Source organism: Hippocampus bargibanti, linkage group LG06 (genome assembly GCF_051943395.1).
Source record: "Hippocampus bargibanti isolate YZ-2025 linkage group LG06, ASM5194339v1, whole genome shotgun sequence".
NCBI lineage: Eukaryota > Metazoa > Chordata > Actinopteri > Syngnathiformes > Syngnathidae > Hippocampus > Hippocampus bargibanti.
Genome location: NC_142739.1, coordinates 15315230 through 15332244, shown reverse-complemented (window position 1 = coordinate 15332244; position 17015 = coordinate 15315230). Strand labels below are relative to the sequence as shown.

The window sequence follows — 17015 nt, the reverse complement described above, 5'->3', positions numbered from 1 at the left end:
TATTTTTGGCATTTTCCATTGTCATATTCAGTATTTTACCCTTCACAGTTCATGTAATCCTGATTTAATATCCTTCCAGAGAAAATCAATGGTCCGGAGCACTGACAGTGGAGATGCCGAGTCAAAGGCCTCACCTCTAAGCACAAACGGCAGTAACAGGGATCACCTGTCCTCCATTGTCAGAGAAATCTCTCAGGCCAGACTTCTCTCTCTTCGGTTGAAGAGGAGTGGACAGAGCATAACTCTCTGTGATAATGGTAATGGGACCATCAAACACTTTACAATAACGCAGACATGCATACACACGCAAACACACACACACACACACACACACACACACACACACACACACACACACACACACACACACACACACACACACACACACACACGCACACATGTACACTCACATATATATACACACACACACACACACACACACACACGCACACACACACACCCATACACACACACACACACTCACAGACACACATACAAATCTCTCATAAGTTCTCAGTCTACATTGCGGGCCATTCTCTTGGGGTAAATTTGAAAAAAAAATCTAAATAAACAACACTGGATCAGGTACAAAAGATGTCGGCCCACTGAGCAAATGTGCTGTACCCTAGATGGAAAGTCGAACCCTTTAAAGCACAGGTGTCAAAATCAAGGCCCGCGGGCCAAATCCAGCCCGCCGCATCATTTTTTTCGGCCCGCGAAAGCAAATCAAACTGGTTAAATTCCATGATGATTGCTAAAATCTGAGCCAAAATTTCATATTTTTGGATGTCAACCACAATAAAAGAAATTATTCTTGACTTCAGATTTGAAAACGAGTTATTCATTAATTTGCTGTGTGCTCTATATGTAATATTTGAAGGGATTTAAACATTCTAATGGGTTTCCCAAATTCATAACGGCCCTCGAGAGGAAACCATAACTACAATGTGGCCCGCGGCAAAAAAATGACTTTGACACCCCTGCTTTAAAGGATGCTAATAGCCGTACAAAGACAAAAAATCATTCATACTTACATTCACCCCAATTAACATTTTAATAATCTTGAATTAATGCCACATGCATGTTTTGGAAAAGTGATGTACACATACTTCACTCAAGAACGAGGGCTTTTGAGCACAGAGCATCAGAACTGTCAGCTCGACATTACCATATTGCACTACCTTTAATTATACACCTGATAATACATCAAGTCATCTAAAGTCACAACGCCACTTATTGTCTTCCACATTCATGCTTAAAAGGAAAATAAAGACTGATTGTACTCTTGACATCAACATTTGGCATAACCATGGTAAAAAGTTGTTTTAACTATTCTTTTATATCCTTGATATATGTATTAAGGTCCATAAAAATTTAGCACACAATTAGAGCAACTACGCCACAGTATTTTACAATATAGTAACCACCATGACAGTGTGACATTGCTATACAAAAGATCACTTTGGCAAACTAGTCGTAAACAAGTATGTGCTACCTGTGAGGTAAGAAAGTGCACTGCTCGACATCCACACGCTACTAATGTTGCTTATGTGTGACCTTTTAACTTATATGATTGTATAATGTCAATATAGCTGGATGCAGTGGTCAACTAACTATGTCAAATGTTTTGCCCAAGAGAAAAATGTAAATATAACTGTACCATGCCAAAATTCTCTTACTAGTGTGCATAAACGTTGTTGAGTGTGCGTGTGTAAATGTGTGTGAGGCAAAGACATGATTGGAGAAATTTCATGATTGATGTCACCTGCGAGCCGATAATGTGATACCCGGAAATTGTGAAGCCTTTTTAAGAGCATGCGCAGAATAAAATGTTCGTCGAGTTTCCAGACCAATGATTGACACGGCTGTGCATCATTTTTCTCTCGTGAGTATTTTCAATCGCTACGAAAAGTTACCATTTTGGTTACTGTTAAAACGCTAGGAATGCTGCCAGAATGATTAGCGCAACAAACGTCATATATGCCAGAAATGTCCTACCAGTAGCATGTTGCCACGTTGAATTAGTGTACAATTGCATGTAATGTGCATTTGGGGAGCTGCCTGAGCATTTATTCAATGTCTTTGTGCAGTTTAAGGTTACGTGTCAGTAGGCCCAAAGTGGAAATACTTCTTTAAAATAAAGAAAGGTCTTACTTTAGTATTAACAAAAATTGCATGTTGGACCGCAGGGTAGATATCAGGGACTTGAAATCAATGCTCAAACGTCTCTTCATACAAACATTGTTCACGCGACTTTCAATAGAATGACGTAATGCAAGCCCCATGCAATCTTATGTAACCTGCTGCATCCTCAAACGGCCGTTAAGAGGCGCAGTTGCGCCGCGGCAGATGGTGAAAGTGGGCAATGACTAGATTAAACACTTACGAGAAATACATTACGTCACCTTCACTTTGCTCTAGTCTCGTAAATACGACCACCATTTCCGGTTCAAGCACGCTCAATGCTTTACAGATAAGGGGAATTGACAGGCTCTGGCTGACCTTGAGTAAACTCCATTGCAGAAGGAGTCACCAAATATCACCCTGTGGTTTATCATAGAATAATGCGTGTATTCAGTTTTCATCAGGCTTTTGGTGATCAGAGCATGTTCCTTTGTTTATGATTTTTGCATTTGGAACGACCCATGCTTCTGTCAAATGTTTAAATATGCCTCAAAAGCTTTTATCAGAATCAGAATCATCTTTATTGCCAAGTATGTAGGACACACAAGGAATTTGTTTCCGGTAGAACACGCTGCACTAGTATCGTTGTCAAAAAAACTGCTAAGTGGCACTATACAGTTCCATTTTGGCTACTGTTGAAATTGCATATGCAATTGTTTGACCTCTTGTAAATTAATGTAAGTGCAGATCACCATGTTCATTTCCTCTTGGCTGATATTGGCCCCAGTAAGAGACATACGTCTAGGGAAACAAGACTGGACAATGGACGCATTCTTTTGTGTCATATTAGAAATATTCTCTTTTCCATTCATTTTAACGTTCATTCTTTGACCTCAGGCAACAGCGGTATATAACATATTGTGCCTGTCCTTTTACTGTTGTTGAACGTTACAAGCAATGCTGTAAATATACACCAAACGGGACACATAAATAATTACAAAACAACACTACTACTACTACTACTACTAGTACTACTCGTATTACTACTAGTGTTACTACTATTACTATTACTATTACTAATAATAGTAATACTACTACTACTAATAATAATAATAATAATACCAAAATAATGATGCCAATATAATGATTGCTAATGTTATATTTACATAGACTTTATCACAATTAAAAACTTTTCAAATTCTGATGTACAGTACATGTATTTGCTTTAAAAAAAATCTGACCTAAGCGCCATATATAAAAACTGCAGAAAAAAAGTCAAGGTACACAGAAATCTGAGAAATGCTAAATAAGAAATAAGCAATCAGGAAACTTCTGACTTTAGTGAGCGAGAGGTCACTTTTTGTGCGTGTGGCCATGTTTCACTGTCTGTCATCTAGTGGGAGCCAAGGGAATAAGAAAAAAAATGTGGAAAGCTTCAGACTTTTCTGCTTCATTAGAGTGAACACAGATGCCACTGACAGAGAACACAAGGAAAAGGGTAGTGGTGGTGCAACAACTCATGCAGCAAAGGTCATGGAGTCTCTTTCTTTTTTCTCTCTGTCTCAAGAGCAGCTTTCATTTTTAATCTGGAGACAACCAAACTGCTGATGCTGTTATCCCATGAATAGAAAAGAAGTCGTGATGTGCCCTTCGCCCCCACCACACTACCACCAAAATATTACCAGTATGGTTTTATCAAACCTAATTAAAGATGACAGCAGAGCAAAAAATGGGAAAGATTGTATAACAAATGAGGGTATGTGAGCTGCTATGAAAGGTGAGCATAAAAGAGCCTGTTAAAGGAGGGAATAACAGATAAGTAAAATAAGAGTGAGGAAAAAAAGCCGACATGTCCAATGCAATATGGCGAATAGTTGGATATGTGAGCTTTCAGGAGGGAGGAAATAAAGAAAAGAAATGCATGGCCGTGAGACGGTAAGAGCTTTGGAAAATTGCATATCGTTTGGTTAATCTCTCAATTTAGACCCATCAAAGCAAAAATGAATTTGCTTGTGCCCTCTGCTGGGACCAAATTGCAGCTTTGTAAATCAACAAAAGAGCTTGTTACTTGAATAAGAGATCCTCAGGTACTGTATGAACATGATGTGGGAGACAAGAGACGAGATGGTTGCAAACACTCTGTCCAGTGTTCATTGAACTGTAAACGTTATGGATCCCCCCCCCCTTTTTTTTAAGTCGGCGTTGAACCTGGTCGTTATGACCCAAAGTTACCTGCTAGTAAATTATCAGTGTATTTAAATTTAGCCTAAAGATAATGGATTAAATATTAGTTTAATGATCCATTGTAGTGCTTTATATATTGTTGCAAACTGAACAGAACATAAACTTGTTGATTACACATGACCATGCTCGGGGGGGGAAAAAAAGGGGGGGGTTTCGGAACAGAGGGTATCGGGCCAGGGTCCCGGTTCATCCAAGTACAAAAGCTAGTTTCAAACAGAAGACAGCAGTGTCGGATTTGACAACCTGAAAGCGGAAGTCAAGTGAGTTAAGTAAATGTTGACAATAATATACCATATTAGCCCCCAACAGCATAAACACAGTCTTCAAAATCATATCTTTGTGGAATAGAAATGAAAAAGAAAATCCACCAATTTGTGTCCGACATTTTGCCCTTTGTTCTCAGTTAAAATAACATCTTAGTGCCTAAGGGTTTAGTGTCACATGACAAAACCCAGAAAACAGGTGATCTGCAACCGTCATTACCTGAGCCCTCAAGTCCCGTGTTGTAATTTTTCAGCCACCAAATAATCACTGTGCTAGCTGCATCTCTAGTGACAATTCCGATAATGTGTCAATATGCACACCATGGCGGATGTCGGCCTACCAAATGGTCAAAATGCGAAGGAACCCTAGTGGTCCGATGCTGTGTCTGTAAAATAGAGCTCGCTGTCCGTTTTTTTTTTTTTTTTTTAATTTTAAATCCCATAATTGATCGGTTACCCTATTCTGTAATCATTGGCAGAAAGCTTCACGTAGAAGACAGCAGGAGCAGAACTACCCAAAATATACAAAATAGTCCAGTAGTTCCACCAGGGGTCAGCTCTGAGCCCCTTCTTATTTGCTATGGTGATAGACAAGCTGACAGACGATGTTAGACAAGAATCTCCTTGGACCATGATGTTTGCAGATGACACTGTGATCTGGAGCGAGAGCAGGTAACAGGTGGGGGAGAAACTAGAGAGGTGGAGGTATGCCCTGGAAAGGAGAGGAATGAAGACCACTCACAGCAAGACTGAATATATGTGTATGAATGAGAACGACCCAAGTATAAGAGTGATGCTACAGGGAGAAGTGATAAAGAAGGTGGCGGATTTTAAGTGCTTGGGGTCAACTGTCCAGAGCAATGGTGAGTGTGACAAAGAGGTGAAGCGTCTCCAGGCAGGCTGGAACGGCTGGATAAAAATGTCAGGTGTGATGTGTGATAGAACAGTTTCACCTAGGATGAAAGGAAAGGTGTATACAATGGTGGTGAGACCAGCCATGATGTTTTGACTGGAGACAGTGCCATTGAAGAGGACACAGGAAGCAGAGCTGGAGGTAGCATAGATGAAGATGTTGAGGTGGCCGCTTCTCCACGGATTTCTCAAATTGTGGGCCCTGCCGCCCTCCCGGGCTGGTGAATCATACCGTACGGACAGTCGGTACGCCGACAAAACGCTCTTGCCGCTGCCGAGTGAGTCGTGCCGAGTTCCACCGGCCAGCGAGGGGCCGTACGCCAAGGGGGAGCTTCACTTGCTGGGCGGATTCCTGGTCCACATTGTACCGCGACACTGGAGCACGGATGTGAGGGCTGAGGCGGAGGGAGTCAAAGCCATGGCGGCCGGTGACGTCCACTCGTCTCGGCTGACTCGTTCAACCTCTACTCTGTCACCCTGTCACCCACACATCACCCTCCTACCCTGTGGTAACAGGGTAGGAGGAGGATGAGGGGAGGGGGGCCCGGTGGAAGGGTGATCTTGGGAAGTCTGACATTTGTTGGCCAAGTCCGGGAGGGGTGACTGTGTAATTTTAATACCGAAACAATAAATATAGAACAGATTTTAAGTGACTTTCAAATCTCTCAAGGACACTTTACAGTCACAGACAAGTAAAGGTACTATAATAAATAAAATATAATCACAAATACAATGCAATAAATAAAATACAATTATAAATAGAAACAAGAGAGAGAGAGCTACACGGAAAATGCAATTTTATGTTCATCTTCTACTTCTTTTCCTTTCGGCTTTTCCCCTCAGGGGTCGCCACAGCGAATCAATGTCCTCTATCCCAGTTTTGTGCATCCTCTTCTCTCACACCAGCTACCTTCATGTCCTCTTTGACCACATCCATAAACCTCCTCTTCGGTCTTCCTCTCGGTCTCCTGCCTGGGAGTTCAAGGCTCAGCATCCTTCTCCCAATATAGTCACTCTCTCTCCTCCTGACATGTCCAAACCATCTCAGTCTGGCCTCTCTGACTTTCTCTCCAACACCTCTAATATGAGTTGTCCCTCTAATGTACTCATTCCTGATCCTATTCAACCTGATCACTCCCAAAGAAAACCTGAACATCTTCAGCTCTGCTACCTCCAGCTCTGCTTCCTGTCTTTTCTTCAGTGGCACTGTCTCCAGTCCAAACATCATGGCTGGCCTTACCACTGTTTTATACACTTTTTCTTTCATCCTGGCTGAACCCCTTCTATCACACATCACACCTGACATTTTTCTCCAGCCGATCCAGCCTGCCTGGACACGCTTCTTCACCTCTTTTCCACACTCTCCATTGCTCTGGACGTTTGACCCCAAGTACTTAAAATCCTCCACCTTCTTTTTCTCTTCCCCTCACATCACTCTTGCACTTGGATCCCTCTCATTCACACACATGTATTCCGTCTTGCTGTGACTGATCTTCATTCCTCTCCTTTCCAGGGCATATCTCCACATCTCTAGTTTCTCCGCCACCTGTTCCCTGTTCTCGCTACAGATCACAATGCCATCTGCAAACATCATGGTCCAAGGAGATTCTTGTCTAACATCGTCTGTCAGCCTGTCCATCACCATAGCAAACAAGAAGGGGCTCAGAGCTGACCCCTGGTGGAGTCCCACCTCCACCTTGAATTCCTCAGTCATACCGACAGCACACCTCACAACTGTCTTACAGTCATGATACATGTCTTGCACCGCTCTGACATACTTTTCCGTCACTCCAGACATCCTCATGGAATGCCACAGCTCTTCTCTGGGCACCCTGTCATACGCTTTCTCCAGATCTACAAAGACACAATGCAATTCCTTGTGACCTTCTCTGTACTCCTCTATCAGCATTCTTAAAGCAAACATTGCATCTGTCGTACTCTTTTTTTTTTTTTTTTTGGCATGAAGCCATGCTGCTGCTCACAAATGTTCACTTCTGCTCTTAGTCTAGCTTCAACTACTCTTTCCCAGGGTTTCATTGTATGGCTCATCAACTTTATTCCTCTGTAATTAGTACAACTCTGCACATCTCCTTTGTTCTTAAAAATGGGCACGAGTACACTTCGTCTCCATTCTTCAGGCATCTGTTCACCATCTAAGATCTTGTTGAATAACCCAGTCAGGAACACCACTGCCACCTCTCCAAGACACTTCCATACCTCGATTGGTAAATCATCAGGCCCAAGTGCCTTCCCCCCCTTCATCCTCTTCAGCGCCCTCCTTACTTCATCCTTGCTAATGCTTGCTACGTCTTGGTCCACAACAGTCACGTCTTCTACTCTTTGTTCCTTCTCATTTTCCTCATTCATCAATTCTTCAAAGTACTCTTTCCATCTTGCCATCACACTACTGGCACCTGTTAATACATTGCCATCTCTATACTTAATCACCCGAACCTGTTGCAGGTCCTTACCATCTTTGTCTCTCTGTCTCGCCAGCCTGTAAAGATCAGTCTCACCTTCCTTGCTGTCCAGCCGAGCATACAAGTCATCATAGGCCTCTTGTTTAGCCTTTGCCACCTTTACTTTAACCGTGCGCTGCATCTCCTTGTACTGCTGTCTACTCTCGTCCGTCCTCTCTGTGTCCCACTTCTTCTTTGCTAACCTCTTTCTCTGTATACACTCCTGCACCTCCCCATTCCACCACCAAGTCTCCTTATCTACCTTTCTTCCACTCGATACACCAAGTAGTTTCCGACCCGTGTCTCTGATTATGTTCGCTGTAGTTTGCCAGTCATCTGGGAGGACCTCTTGCCCACCCAGTGCTTGTCTTACCTCCTTCCTAAATGTCATGCAACACTCTTCCTTTTTCAACTTCCACCATTTTGTCCTCACTTCAGCCTTTGGTTTCTTCATCTTCCTCACTGCCAGCGTCATCCTACACACCACCGACCTATGCTGTCTGGCGACACTCTCACCAACCACTACTTTGCAGTCACTGATTTCCTTTAGATGGCGCCGTTGACACAAAATGTAGTCTACCTGTGTACTTCTGCGTCCACTCTTATAGGTCACCCTATGTTCCAGTCTCTTCTGAAAGAAAGTATTCACAATAGCCATTTCCATTCTCTTAGCAAAGTCAACCACCATCTGTCCTTCAGCGTTCCTCATCTGGAGTCCAAACCTGCCCATCACTCCTCATCATCTTTGTCTCCTCCGCCAACATGTCCATTGAAGTCTCCGCCAATTATAACCCTCTCACTTCTCGGGGTGTTCTGTATGACTTCATCAAAGTCCAACCAAAATTTCTCCTTCTCCGCCAGCTCACATCCTACTTGTGGGGCATACCCACAAACAACATTGAACATCACGCCTTCAATTTCTAGCTTCAGACTCATCATTCTATCTGATACTCTTTTTACTCCTAACAAACTCCTCTTTTAAGATAACCCCAACTCCATTTCTCTTTCTGTCTTCACCATGATAGAACAACTTAAACCCTGACCCTAAGCTTCTAGCCTTGCTCCCTTTCCACCTGGTCCCCTGGACACACACTGTTTCTACCTTCCTTCTCTGCATCATGTCAACCAGCTCTCGACCTTTACCCGTCATTGTTCCTACATTCAAAGTTCCTACTCTTAGTTCTATACTTTTGGCGTTCCATTTCTCTCATCTCCTCCGGGCACACCTCCCTCCTCTCCTTCTTCGACCAACAGTAGTCCATTTTCCACTGGCACTGGCAAGGTCAACAGAACCAATGGCGGCCGTTGTTAACCCGGGCCTCGTTGTTAACCCGGGCCTCGACCGATCCGGTATGGGATTCATAGGTTTGATTCGCATATTTACTTTGGCAAAAACGTTTTATGTCGGATGCCCTTCCTGACACAACCCTCTGTATTTATCCGGCCTTGGGACCGGAACAATAAGACACTGGCTTGTGCCCCCTTGTGGCTACATTATGTTCATACATATAAGAAAACCCAAAGAACATACATTTCTCCACTCCTCAATAGCATTTATTAGTTTCCAGAGTTACTGTGTACAGTAAAGTCTCGTTATATCAATTTGGGTTATATTGATAATACTGCTTATTACGATACTATTTTCATTTCCCGGCAAATTTCTAGTCTTTATGTATAATATGTTCCATTTAGTACGATACATGTGTGACGGGTGTCACAACAGTGACTGTCTTGAGCTTCACGATGTTGCCGTCTTAATGATACCAGACGCGTCGATGTGTCTTTTTATTTCTTTTATTTACTGTGTTTTATTTCTGCAACACAGTATGGCAGAAGGGATGGGTGAAGTCGCATGGGTTTCGTCTTGTGATTAACATAAGTCTCGTCCAAGTTGTTCTGAATATGCAAAACATTGTACATAACAAAACAGAATGAACAACGTGTGATCGTATATTGGTCATTTACAGAAAAAACGAATACAATACAAGTTCAGTGTTATTTACATGATGTCCCTGAACGCATCACATTGGAGACTGTCGGAGGGAACACGCGGTCCGTAATGGCGGCACAGTTCGACCTACCACGAACACTCACGGCCAAATGAAACGCGACACAAGAAACTAAATACTATACAATAAAAACTAAATGAAACAATCATTACCTGCAACACAGTATGGCAGAAGGGATGGGTGAAGTCGCATGGGTTTCGTCTTGTGATTAACTGCGCAACAGAAAAGCACTATGAAGCAAATGTGCTTTAAAGTTCCACTCGACAAAACTTGAATTAAATAATGACACAAAAAGTAATCTGGACTCGAAAGGAATCAGGGAACTAATTAGATAACACGTCTCGTCCAAGTTGTTCAGAAAACTATGGGCGGGACTTGGTGCCACACTGTGTGCCGTTGCGTCACTTCCGTGATAATTCAATAATCTTAGTTCACAACTCCGTTACACATGGTTATTACAATAATCCGGTTACTACGGTGCTCATCTCCCACCGGCCATTTTGCTATGTTTATATTGATACAAAAGGTGATTCGATATTTGCTTAGGGGTTTCTATACAGTACCACCATTATCAACATCTGTATCAGTCGCACCGTTGGTCACGTGACTTGGTCACCTGACCAGCTTCCGTGTCTGGTGCAGTGTAGCAGACGCCATTTTCTACCATTCTCAACCGTGGCGAAACGAAAGAATTGTGACCTCGGAACGAAATACTGTACAAGGCAATCGTTGCTGTTGAGAATCCAACAAGGAGCAAATCCTCCATTCCAAAAGAATTTGACGTGCCGCGAAATACTTTATCAACGTGGTTGAAGTGTACGGATAGAATAAAGACGGCATACGAAGCGTTGGACTTCGGACCTGGATCAAAGAGGATGAGAACGTCACAATACTGTAGTCTTTTTTATACAGTATACAGTTGCTTGACACCAATTTCAACCATGGGGAAACAAATTGTGATATCCGAACAACGTACAAGCAACTCCTTCATCGCGAAATAGTTCAAAGTGCCGCAGAATACTTCATCAACGTAAGTAATGTAAATGTTGCAGATTTCGTTTCCCATACATGTATTTAATTGTGTTGTATTTAGATATCTTTATCGCTTGAAATAATCAGTTTTTCATATGTTTGTACATGCTGGCGTTCGTGGTTTCTCTCATGTGTACAATGTCGAGTACTACTCAGAATCACGATTGCAAGAGTGCGTTATAAAAATAATAAATGACGTTTTTCTTTAATGCATAAGTTTACTTTTCACTTCACTACAGTACAAAGGCATGCTAAATACGCAATCCATGAACCCAATGAAAAAATTACATGCCATATCAAAGATCCCCCATTTATTGCCCCTGTAGTACGGCGCAGGATCGGATATATCGATAGTACGGTTATACAGTGAGACCTCAACTTACGAACTTAATTGGTTCCCAGACAGAGTGTGTAAGGTGAAAAGTGTGTATCTCGAAAATAAAATTCCCATAGGAAACCATTAAAATGGGAATAATCTGTTCCCGGGTTTCCATAAAATATACTTTTCAACTAAATAAGCCTTAAAACTACACACAACCTACCTTATCCTATGCATAATAAATGTGCTATGGTATTGTAATTAAAGAAATACACTGCATTGTATCATAAAGTCACTTTATTTACATTTGTGATGGTCATTGATGACTTGATGGAATGGCGTTGGAGGTCGAAGGTCAAAGGGACTTGCTGTTTGGAAAGAGAGGCACATTACATGAGGACTGTAATTAAAGAAATAAACTGTGCTGTAAAATAAAGCTGTATTTACCTTTTTGATGGTCATTGATGGCTTATGGAAGGAGAGTCACAGAAGGACTGTTGGTAACATAACCTCTGGTGTGGCTTCTCTTTGCTTCTTTGGAGACTCCTCATCCTTTTTGCTGATTAAAAACCTCTTAATTGATACCTGTTGCTTTCTGACTTGTAAGGTGTTACGAGGCTGAGGCATCACATTATCGTTCATCATGTTGATGATTGTCATAGCCAGTCTTTTCTGGATGCAACTCTTCGGTAAAAGCCTGCACATCATTCCACTTTGCCAACATTGCCTTCTCCTCCTCGCCCTCAGATGTTCTCGAACCATCCGTTACGGGCTTTAAAATCCTGAATAAGCGCCGAACTTCCAGGTTGGCGCATGGCGATGTCGGCGTGAATTAGCCGTGCTTTCTCGCATAAAATAGCTTTACTCACGCTGTCGCCGGATAGCTGCTTTTTGTGAATCCAAATTAACAGAAGTTTTTCAACTTCTTCGATTGCCCGAGACCGTCGCTTTAAGAGCATGGAAACACCTTTCGCAACAGACGCACCTTTGATAGCTTCTTTGATGCGAAGGATGGTAGCGATGGTGGACTTAGCATAGCCGCGCTCTGTCGCTAAATCACACAAACGCACACGTCGTTCGCGTTTTTCAATTATCTCCTTCTTCTCAGCGACGGTGATTTTATTGTGTTTCTTCTTGGGCTGAACAGAGCCTGTGGTGGGTTTTTCTCGGTGTCATAATCGTAAAAGTATAAGCAAAAAGCTGCAAGGAGGCGATGAACGTGTGCATTCAATGAGAGGGGGTGTGCAAAGTAGCGTCGGCTGGAGCGCTGTTCGGTTGCCGAAGATCACTCCGCCAGAGCCGAAGGTTGTGTGCTTTCGTGTTCTTCCGCAGAAGATTATGTATTTATGTATACACACTTCCACCGAAGTGCGCAAGATGAAAATAGTTCTTATTATGAGGCTTAATACTCATAAATTTGACGTTCGTATTATAAGGCGTTCGTAAGTTGAGGTCTCACTGTATCGACATTTGTTTCTGACGACAAGAATATCGATGTAATGAGACTTTACTGGTGGGTTTTGAGATGGGACTTGAAGGTGGTAAGAGAATCGATGTTCCGAATGTTGGGAGGAATTGAGTTCCAAAGTTTGGGGGTATTGAATAACCGATTCAATAATTTTCGACTCCTGTGCCATCATCTGGGTCTAGTCTAGTCGGGCTCATCTAGATGTAATATTGCTGGCAAGCAATAGCACTTCCCATCTTGTTTACCTCACACGTGGAAACAAGTGTTACTATCCATTTACTGTACAGTATGTGCATTTGTTGTCCAAAAAGGTGCTTCTTCAGTTTTGATGCTTTGTTCTGATTTTGTACTCCATAAACAATTGTGAAATACTAACTAATCAATAAATAACAGCTAACATATTGGTCATTAATGGTGAAGATATGTCTACTTTGTAATGGAAGGAGGGGAGCTGCTTGAGACCCAGTCACTCATCATCCAAGGTCTTCTTTTCAGCAGACTCTTTTTTTTTTTTTCTTTTTTTTTTTTTTTTTTTTTCTCTCTTTTGTTCTTTCTTTGGGAATATTACAGTCTCTTTATGTAAGACCCTTTGGAGGTAGTAGTGGAAGTGTAGAGTGATTTTCAAATAGAGCAAGGTAAGTCAGGGCCAGTATTGAAGCCTTAAGGGTATTCATTCACACAAAACCTCATGTTGAAAAGCCTACTGCTTCCTTTTCATGCATGTACGAGGCTCCATCTGTTTAATGCAGCAGGAGCAAATTCAATTTGCCGAATGTCACATGATGGATCACCATTACGTCCACTTATGTTATTTACTTTCCGAGTCAAGGACGGATATCAAAGTATGAAGGCAGGTCTAAGCCCATTTCCAGACCAAAACATTGTAACAATTTAAACAATTTAGAATTATGTATCGGGCTGTTGTCCTCGTGCAAACCTGAAAACAGACAGTGGAAAGATTTTAATATCTTGTTTTCTGCATTGCATTGTGATATTCACAAACTAGAATTCCCACTTTTTCTGATACCATTTTTTCTCAATTAGTCATTTTGTTTGTTCAGTTTTTTTTCTACAAATTTATGTGTTTGGCTTTTGACCATTAGTGATTTTTTTTTTTCTTTTAATATTTTCTAGAGTCACTCACGTGAAAGAAGGGAGTGCTTTTGTGGGATTGAATGCACCCGGCTCCAGGAAAATTGAAGCAGGACCCCTCATTCCTTTGTGTCACGGTGCAAGGTGGTGGATGACTATAAAAAGCTGTCAGGAAGGAGGAGCAGAGTGAAGTGTGCCAAATGTATTAACTCACTCACTGCCAGACGTGTGCAAAAATCTGTCTATTCCAGTGCCAAGGTTTTGGTCATTTTTACTCAAATACCAGGACCCACAGAAGAGTTTTAGGACTACATAAACATTCAATGCAGCATGAGAGACCTTACACTGTCTTCTTTGATCACAAAAAAAGAGTTAATTCCGAAATTATATGGGTCTGGAGCAAAATGAGGTGCGAGTATGGGCAACTATACAAAAGGCAAATGCTGACCCCTCGAGGAAGGGAAAAAAATATTACCAGAAAAACCAAAACCCGTACAAATTCATGAATGGTGCTCCACGTCATATTTTCAATTCCCGAATACATTCGGGAATGGCAGTGAATGAGTATAGAGAAATACATATGTCTAAAACATTGCTTGACTTTACAGAAGATGTAATGGACTCGGTGTGGTTCGCACAAATTCTGTTGGTAAATTGCAAATTCTTCCCTTGAAGCTGATGTACTCAGCTGCACACGTGGCATGGGCAATTGGAGATTACTTCACATTCCCAATCACTCACAAGTCCCCCCCGCCGCCACATGTCCAGAGTTTGTCGCGTACTTACCAAACTCTGCTCTTGAGGAAGGTCTCATGTACTTCATGATTAAGTATTCATCAAAAGTTAAATGCATGTAAAGAAAGGCTTTTCATCCAGAAATCACATTTGTGTGAGTGTGCGTGTGTGTGCATGCAGCCCTTAGCACCATATCAGGCAATGCTGCCAGGGGCATCTACTATGTCTGTCAGACCAAAACAGGAGACAGGAGGCATGTGCACACAAAAATATAGTGTGTCTGTGTCAAAAAGAGGCTCAGAAGCTCAAGGATCAGGAATGGAAATATTCAACTTTTTCCCCTTGCACAGATCATTTTTGGGGATTGTGTGAGCAATATGTTATTTGCTTACATTATGTGTGTGTGTGTGTGTGTGTGTGTGTGTGTGTGTGTGTGTGTGTGTGTGTGTGTGTGCGTGCGCCCGCACTTTTTTTACATACCGACCCCTCCATATCGCCTCCTTTATTTGGGCCCTCACATCTCTCCTTTCTACTGCAGCAGGAAAATGGTTCTTTTTGACCCTTTGATGTAGGATTGGGGGATTAAAATGCGGGGTGGGAACAGTAATCTGCCACATTAATCTGTTAACAAGTGTTTCAGCGGAGACATATAACCATATTCACCATGACACCACACCTTCTCACAATATCTCTGATCATCTGAGAGCTCCAGGCTGAGGAGAACATCACCCCATCAACATAGTGCTAGAGCAACTACTCTTCTCACTGAACCTCCTTTCCAAGATCATTGGTGTGAGTAAAGGGAACATATTTGAAGGTGACGATGAGATCAAGATGACCATGAGAATGGGCTGTGAAGGATCATACAACAGTACATCTCGGAGGTGCGGAAGGCAAGGAAGGTGTGTTAGAGCCCTGGTTGGATTGCTTTAGAAACAATGACAATTTTTACATTGAAAATGTTTAGTTTTTTTTGTCCACCTTTATTTGAATTCTTACCAAACTGAGTTGAGCTCCTCTTCACCACACTCTTCCATGTGTGGTGCAAATCAATTGGACAATTGTTTTGTACTCCAAAAGCCATAAATTTTAATCTGACATGATCATGCATCAAACCTTGTGTTCAATTCAAGTTATTTGTGCTATGTCACTTCTTCATCATTTCATTATTTTGCTTTTCTGTTTATGGGATTATTCTAGAACGTATACTTACCCAATATGGCAACATGTCATATAATGCAACCAATTGTTGGAAGTTTGATAAAATGGAAGACACCCTATCAATAAATTGAGAGATGTACTTGTTATGTACTTTGTTGTACAATACAATGAAGTACTCTTCATGTTGTAAAATTCAACAGCCATTCGATTTGTTGGAAAGAGACTATAACTGCAGATGGTGCAACAAATCCATGAAAATAAGTATCCAGCAGATGGGTTTGTTTTGTTTTTATTTCTCAGTGTGTGAAATTACAACAAACAAGCAGAGAGCTTCTCGTAGATTCTGGCCATACTATCATTAAATTTTTTAATAAGATTATGTTCGGAGAATGGAGCCTTACTTGCTGAGTGGCAAAATGTCTTAATTGCCAAACAGTGTTGGTTCTCATGTTGTTTTATGCACCGCCGTAATTCAGCATTATGCTTGCAGGAATAATCCAACTGGGTGTTAAAATACAGAACTGATGTGGGTTCATCGAGTGCTACATCCAGACCGTGTGGTAACTTTGAGTCTTAAGTGTTAAGTGTAGAATTGCCTTCTATTTTTTTTCAAAAATGTAAAAGGGAACTTTCTTCCATAAAAAAATATTGAAGCTCGGTTCTGATTGCCATTTTCCGCCAAAGCAAAACTTCAACCAGTTTTGCATTTGTCATCTCATTTGTACTTCCATGACTAAACGAAGAGAACCAAGACAAGGACAGTTCCTCTATTTTCAAACAAGAGTGTGTCATTATGGTCGTGAGCACAGACATAATTTGAATTCCTGCACACATTCACTCTAAAAACTGTGAATTCTGTTTAAATTTTGCACTCCAACAAATCAGCCTTGCAAAGGCTGCCTATTTAAAATTGTGTTTTCTGTGTAGCTCTCTCTCTTGTTTCTATTTATAATTGTATTTTATTTATTGCATTCTAATTGTGATTGTATTTTATAATACATATGATTGTCTGTGACTGGAAAGTAGCTTTGAAAGGCGCTTAAAATGTAATGTATAATTCTTCTTCTTTTCCTTTCGGCCTCTTCGGTCTTCCTCTCGGTCTCCTGCCTGGCAGTTCAAGGCTCAGCAGCCTTCTCCCAATATAGTCGCTCTCTCTCCTCTGGACATGTCCAAACCATCTCAGTCTGGCCTCTCTGA

General features: G+C 41.6%; 1 protein-coding gene across 1 annotated transcript in view; it reads left to right on the top strand.

The window, feature by feature from the left end:
- Positions 1 to 17015, top strand: part of dcdc2 (doublecortin domain containing 2) — a 39574-nt gene that overhangs the window by 10374 nt on the left and 12185 nt on the right. The window contains exon 7 of the mRNA XM_088999558.1: positions 80 to 257. Within this exon, the coding sequence (XP_088855684.1) occupies positions 80 to 257 (178 nt within the window). The remainder of the gene's footprint in view (positions 1 to 79; positions 258 to 17015) is intronic.